Source organism: Nestor notabilis, unplaced genomic scaffold (genome assembly GCF_000696875.1).
Source record: "Nestor notabilis isolate BGI_N333 unplaced genomic scaffold, ASM69687v1 scaffold15453, whole genome shotgun sequence".
Classification (NCBI taxonomy): domain Eukaryota; kingdom Metazoa; phylum Chordata; class Aves; order Psittaciformes; family Psittacidae; genus Nestor; species Nestor notabilis.
In genome coordinates this window covers 394-7,202 of record NW_009921598.1, presented here as the reverse complement: position 1 = coordinate 7,202, position 6,809 = coordinate 394, and the positions used below count along the sequence as shown (strand labels likewise).

At 38.2% G+C, this 6,809-nt stretch overlaps 1 protein-coding gene across 1 annotated transcript in view; it reads left to right on the top strand.

Moving 5' to 3' along the window:
- The window catches only part of LOC104403166 (chromosome unknown open reading frame, human C9orf152), a 4,416-nt gene extending 640 nt beyond the window's left edge, over window positions 1–3,776 (top strand). The window contains exon 2 of the mRNA XM_010011223.1: window positions 3,208–3,776. Within this exon, the coding sequence (XP_010009525.1) occupies window positions 3,208–3,776 (569 nt within the window). The remainder of the gene's footprint in view (window positions 1–3,207) is intronic.
- The last annotated feature ends 3,033 nt before the right edge of the window (window positions 3,777–6,809 follow it).

Below are 6,809 nucleotides of genomic sequence, written 5' to 3'. Positions count from 1 at the left end.
TCTTTCCCTCATTTTTACCTGTGTAAAGAAATGTGTCCTAGAAAACTACAGGAAGCAAGAACAAATTTCAAGTAACTAGCACAAGTTGGGTTTTGTTAAAAAGTAACTTACACTAAGAGTCACAGTGAGTAACTAAGCAGCTTTGAACAAGAGGTCCTGGTTTTAAAGTAACTTCACTGCAAATCGTTTGGAAAGTACATACATAGGAAAACAATTAAAGGTGTATATATCACTCATCTACCTGCTATGTCAGACATTTTCAACATTCCTTCACCCAAATGTCTAGAAATTCTTATGTTTAAAGAATTTAAATCTCTGTGAGGCATAAAAGATATATATATATATACAAGCCTATTTTATCAGGTATGTAAAGGCAACTAACTTGAAGACAAAACAGCTCATCTAATCAGCTATAGCAAAAATGTAAGTTAGTTAAAGAAAGGAAGCAGAAGTTTATTCAGATTAAATTCAAATGAAGCTTCAAATATAATGAATGTAATCAGGATATTTTTCGCAAGGACACCATTTGGTGATTAAAGGAAAGACATAAGAAAGTGAGAAGGCATGGTTTCTGGTAAGTTTAAAATTTAGTAGAGCTGGAAGTTCACATACAAATATTTTCTTACACATACACAAATTCAAAACATTCACAACTACTGCACTCAACTTTTATCTTTAAACAACCTGCGTGGAAAAGATTCATGTTACTGTTAGAAGCAGTTAAGTTTGGGGGGTTTCGTAATGCTCAGTGCTCGATGTCCTGAAAGTTGATCTTACACATTCCTATGGTTTGGAAGTTCGGAAAACCTATTACATAGCTCAGCACCTTGAACCTGTTACGTGTATCTGTTTCCAAGGATATGTCCAGCACTAATGAACACTGCCATACTGGAACAGCCTTATGCCCTACACTCTTTAAGTTACAAGCTTAAACTACCCAGAAACTCCAGCTAGTACCAAAAAGCAGTCCACGAATGTATTTTTTACTGGTAGCAAATTGTTTCCCTATGTAGAGGTTTAATCATGGCTAGGCTGGAAAGGGCATGATGACAATAGTACCACCACAACCCCACACATACATATAAACCTCAAAGGCCAGACACAAAAACCTCATGGAAGGAATGCACCTTCAGTACCTATAGTCTTAAAAATTCCTGCCAAACGTTTTGTTCCTGCATGACAGACCAACTGTCCTGCCATGATACCACAGGGATTTTGAGCATTTCAGGTTTATTCCACTACAGCTGGAATGGTAACTCTTTCCTTGAGGACTTTTAACTTTGTATGTCACTACCTGTTTGCCAGAGTCATGAAGTTGTGGACCCTTAAACAGAATTTAAGATCCTCTAATTTCTCTGGGGCTTTGATTGGTGGGTTAGTAACCGAGAAGTCACCTGAAAACAACTTTCTTTTGTTCCTTCCCCAGTACACACAGCCACATTCATGCTTCTGCCTGTGCCTGCTTATTTGAGAACAAAGACCAGGACAAGATTTGGAAGTCGCCAGCTAGGGGATTTTACAGACGTGTCTTTATTATTTATTGGCTAAGAAGCTGAAAAAACAGTATTTGCTTTAGGAATTAAATAGGAGCATTCAGCACATGCAGTCACAACAGAATAAGCACTGGGACTGACTGCAGAAATCTTCCAAGTATTTCCCAAGCTAACTTGAAATAAGATTAACTTTTCTGTTATATGCACAAACACATCTGTATCTCTAAGCTCTGTGTGTGCTTTAGTCTCCTTTTTCCTGGTAACACTGCAGGAGAGCAGAAGATGTGGGTTGACACGATTCTCACTCCCAGAGCCATGCTGCGGAGCACCTCTTACATCAACCTTATGTGGTCAGCCCAGGGAGCAGTAAAAATTCTCTATTATGTTAGTGTTGTTGCTTCATCAGTGGGAGCCAAAGACAGTGGTGAAAACCCCTCCTGTTGTACAGGTTCGTTTACTGCCACTAAATCAGCTGGATCTGACATCTTCAAATATTTCCTTGTAAATATGGTATGAAAGACAGCTATAAAGGCAGGGGGAGAAAGGGTGTTTGTTGTTATTTTTAAAGGCAGCATCCTATTCGAACTAGCTTCATTTCAAATTCAGGGTTACAGTTCTTTTAAAATGGCTATCCAGATATTGCGTTTCAGAATATAATCAGCACTCTTCTACGTCTACTTTTTTCACTTTAATATGTTTCATAACTCACACTGCAACAGACACAGTTCCTACAACTCAAGCCTGTAAATAAGGGTCAGCATTCTGCACAACTCCTACTTCAAACTAGATTTACACTAACTGAGGTATATTTCATAATACTTGCAATGCCAACAGCACTGTTTAGCTTTAGTGTAACTGTTCAGTTTCTATTCAAGGCACAGAAAGCCAGTCATATGCAGTAATTTGATGGCTGCTACACGTAATTAAAGTAGCATTATCATTTCTGTCCCTACTACCTTATACATTTCTAAAAGTTACTTTCATACAGTGTTAGAAATTAAACTACAGGCATAGAAGAAAAAAAGAGACCAGGTTGTCTCCCAGTATTACAGCTACTCTTTACGGTCCATGGAGCAAGCAGATTTTTCCTCTAAGTGATCATTTAGGCAACAAGAGTGTGATAAGCTACTTATTTACACAATTTATACTTACTACAATAATAAAATTGCAATAAAATATTAAAAATCACACCTATATATTAATGATCCCTATTAAGAAAAAACAAGGAAGACATTCACAACTTCTTTCATCTCAAAGTGGCCACAGTATTTTTAAGTTGTGATTAGAAGCTTCAAACAGTATCAAACAAAACATTTTTGTCTCTCAAATCACAGCACCTACCAACACACTGAGCAAGTCCCTACTCACCTTAAGAAGTTTTGCTTACAAGCAATTCATTACTGAAAGTCAGTTCTCAATCTGTGTTGTTAATGAGTCTTAGAACACCAGTTAGATCAATATTGACTCAATAAATCTCCATTTTCACTTGACTAACCCTAAGGTGCCATTTATGTCCTCAGGACTTCAAAACCAAGCATGAAATATTCCTAGTCCATAACCTGGTATCAAAAGAACTTGCACTATTCTCAGCCACAGATGGAAAAAGTATAGATAAATTCATCTGTGAAAGCTCTTCAGTTGAGTTTATGCTACAGAAATTAGACCCCTGATTTCTGCCACCACAGTAACGTGCATAAATGCATTTCTCTTGTAGGTGAACATGAATCTGTTATCCCAGAATCAATGGTCAATGCTGTTATAATTAATAAAAAAGTTAGATCAAAGTCATTTACAGAGCACGTTCCTGTCAGAAAGGTCAGACTGGAGATGACCAGCAGTGGCAACGCACAAGACAATTCGCTGTGGCATACCCACCTGGGAATTCACCGCCTGGTGCAAGCCACTTGTCAAGGAGCTACCCAGGATGTCTCCCACTGCAAGAACGGACCATGCAGCTTTGACAAACAGAGACTGATTTCCCAGGAAAATGGCACACTGCAAGCCAAAGAATTAGAAGAAGCTAGGGAACTATCTGCGCTCAGTCAACTGGGAAGTTCAAGCATGTTGAACAATTTCAGTAAAGAGAATGGCAGCAGCATTTCAAGCACCTGCCCAAAGCCTCCTCTGAAATCACCCACTTCAGCAGTTTGGACACATCAACGCATTTCTTCTACAAAATGCATGCCAGCCTGCAATAAACTGAACTTTTACCCTTTCCCTAATAAAAAAGGGCCGAGAATTTCTGAAGCCGCAAAGAGGCTTGGATTATATGTCTCAGAATGAAGACATTCTGTAATACATAAAACTTAGCAAAAAACATGAGTGAAAATAGTCTCCTTACTTATACTGGTTGACCTGCTGAGTGTCTATTACTTTTACTAGCCAAGGAAGATTCTTACTACATAATCTATTGTTTTACAGTACAGTGTAAAATGAGACATTCTTATGAAGATGCTGGGCTGTGATGACAGATACTCAGTTCTGTTACTTGAATCTTGAGACACAAGAGCAATTTCATCTTTTTTTTTCTTTCTTTCTTTTGTTTTTCTCCCTCCCTCTTTTCAGGTCACCGATTTCAGAAGCTAAGATTTTATCACAGCAATATCTGAAATACCTGAAAGAGCTATAGCAAAGACTAGTAGAACTACCGATGAAGCAACCAGGCTGTATTTCAGTAGGGTAATATTTACTTTAGATAATAAACAAGTAGCAAATGAAACAGTATTGAAGGTGATTGGCATAACTGATGTATGATTTCATCACTCACTTTCCTTAAAAAAAGTTATTAAAGATACGTTCTGATGTGCATACTTTTAAAATTAATGAATAAAACTCCTGCTAATTTCTATTGTTTTAATGGCAATAAATAAATGTTTTAATAGTAAATGGCACATTTTTCTTATAAAATCTATAATACATATTGTTGGTTCCCATCTATCCCTGGTATTTCATTAGCAAACAAAAGTCTGAAATAATTACTTAGCTCCCTGGTACCGTGTATCAACAAACCTTCCTTACCAGAGCATTATGCCTCTTTCTGCTGTTACAACTGTACATGCAAAAAGGGGGTATAACCATTTAAACTACACAAATATAACTGTAGGAGTATAACTATTTTTCATAGATAGGGTTTAACACTTTCTCCTGTGGCTCAACTGCACCACAAACCTGCACAAGTTTTTAAGGGTGAGTAATTACTGTCAGTCTCCCCTCCTGCAAGATCTTCAGAGGAAGCTGACACTATTTTTGGGTGCTGGCTCTTTTGAACCATTCCATATCTATCTGAGCCCTGAAAGGACAGCAAAATGAAGATCAAGCCGATGCCCCACAAAGCTCTTCATGATCCCTAGAAAAAAGTCTGCAACCACACATCCCCAGTTACCACCTTTGTCTCGAAATCACACTATCCACACATAAAATGTGAGGAAAAAAAACCCAAAAAAACCCAGATGCCAAAGATGCTCAGCTGTGGTTTATGTTCTTCTAGACACAAACTCTTCTCAGCAAGAAAGATAAACCATCCCCTCATAAGATATCTTGGAAATGGAGCGATACCAATGTGCTAATAAAAGCACACTGTCAAAGAGATGAGTATTATTAATTTCTAATAGAAACTACCATTTTCTTTGCACCCAACACAACTTCATTAATTCTTCCAATTCCACTGACTTTTTTTTGTGCTTGATGGAGGATACAATGCCTGGGGATGTTTGCACAGAGCTGCCAGAGCCCACGCTTCCATTGCAGAAGATTCATGGCTGTAAGTGTATCACAGTACTTTGTAGGTCCACAAAAATAGAAAAAATACCATGGAATATAATGCTATTTCACTCCATCTGGCCAAACATTGTTTTTGCTATGCCACTCACCAGTTTCAGACCCAAACTCGGTAACATCCCACACTGATCCAGCCACCACTAGCAGGCAGGCAGACACTTCATCTCCTCTAAGTGACAGTCCTTAAAAGAGTGCGGAAAAGCACTAGCTATTACCACAGCCAGGAGTATGCCTCAGTAACTCCTGTAGAATTTCCCAGTCATCCTCAGTAAAAGCAGCAAAATGAAGACATAGGCTTGGGAAGAGGTGTTGATTGCGATTTTTCAGGTTTTCCAGTGTTTTCAGTTAACTGGCTTGCACAGATTAGTTTCTAGCACAGATGCCAATTTGTTCCTGGGTAGGCATGAGACATTAATAAAGGATCATAGGTACATTATCTTAAATAAACACAGACCTTGAATAGATTGATTTAAAACTCAGTGCAGGTTCATGCATGGACTAAGTAACTAACTCCTTTGTAATCACTTTCATACAAACACTTTGTCCTTTTCTTGTGGCTTCTCTGTCATATTACCATGCTTTGTACTGACTGGAACTTGTTAAGAAAAGGCCTTCTACCTTCTGAGAAGTCTTTCAACTTAATTCCCAAGGACATTATGGAAGAACAATTTCTGTAAATTTTTATTTGTTAATGAAGTAGTTTTAGTTATGAGGAAAGCTGCCATATTTACATTTCAAGAGACTGAAAAATAACACAGGCTCATTGTCCAACAAGGTGTTTTTTTTCCCTCCCTAAAAAAGCTGTAGTAAAATGAAACAGGGAAACATGAGAAAAAATTGAAAACTTCAAGTATTAGAAAGTCCCAGTTCTCAAGTGTACTGATTTTCAAAATCCTTTACTGTTAGCTTCTTCATAGAAGTAACATAGTTTCTAAGTTTTATAGTTACTAAGTTTCAAGCACTGAACTCAAGATTGCCATAAAAGCAAGTTCATCCTTATTTTATTACTGGACAGACTTGACTAATTTATGTACATAGGGGAGCCTGGAATCCTGAATTTCTAGTTCAGGTTCTTGTTCACAAGCTCATGATACCTATAAGGTTCCCATTTCCAAAGCTGCAGTAGACAGCACCCCCACTTAGTCTGTGTGACTACCTAAGGAAGAATGTTTTACATAAGGACAGTCATGCAGACCTGTCCACTCTGCAATAAATAATACTCTCATGCAATGATTTCAGTCACACGTGAAAGCAGTTAGAATAAAACCCCTTTGCTGCTGGGACAGCTCGTCACAGGAAAGAACTAACCCCACGAATGTAATTTCTGGTGTAACCTACTGGAAGAACACTTACATCTCTTTACAGGCATCAAAATGATTCCAGAAACAAGCCCCGACCCTTTGAGGACCTCACATACAAGCACAGCATTGAGCAGCCTACATTGTACAGCCAAATGTCTGTGTAGCCTTGCACTCTACTCCTGCTGTAGGGCATTATGGGAACTAGAAGTGATATTCCAGCACCAGCTCAGTTGAAGGT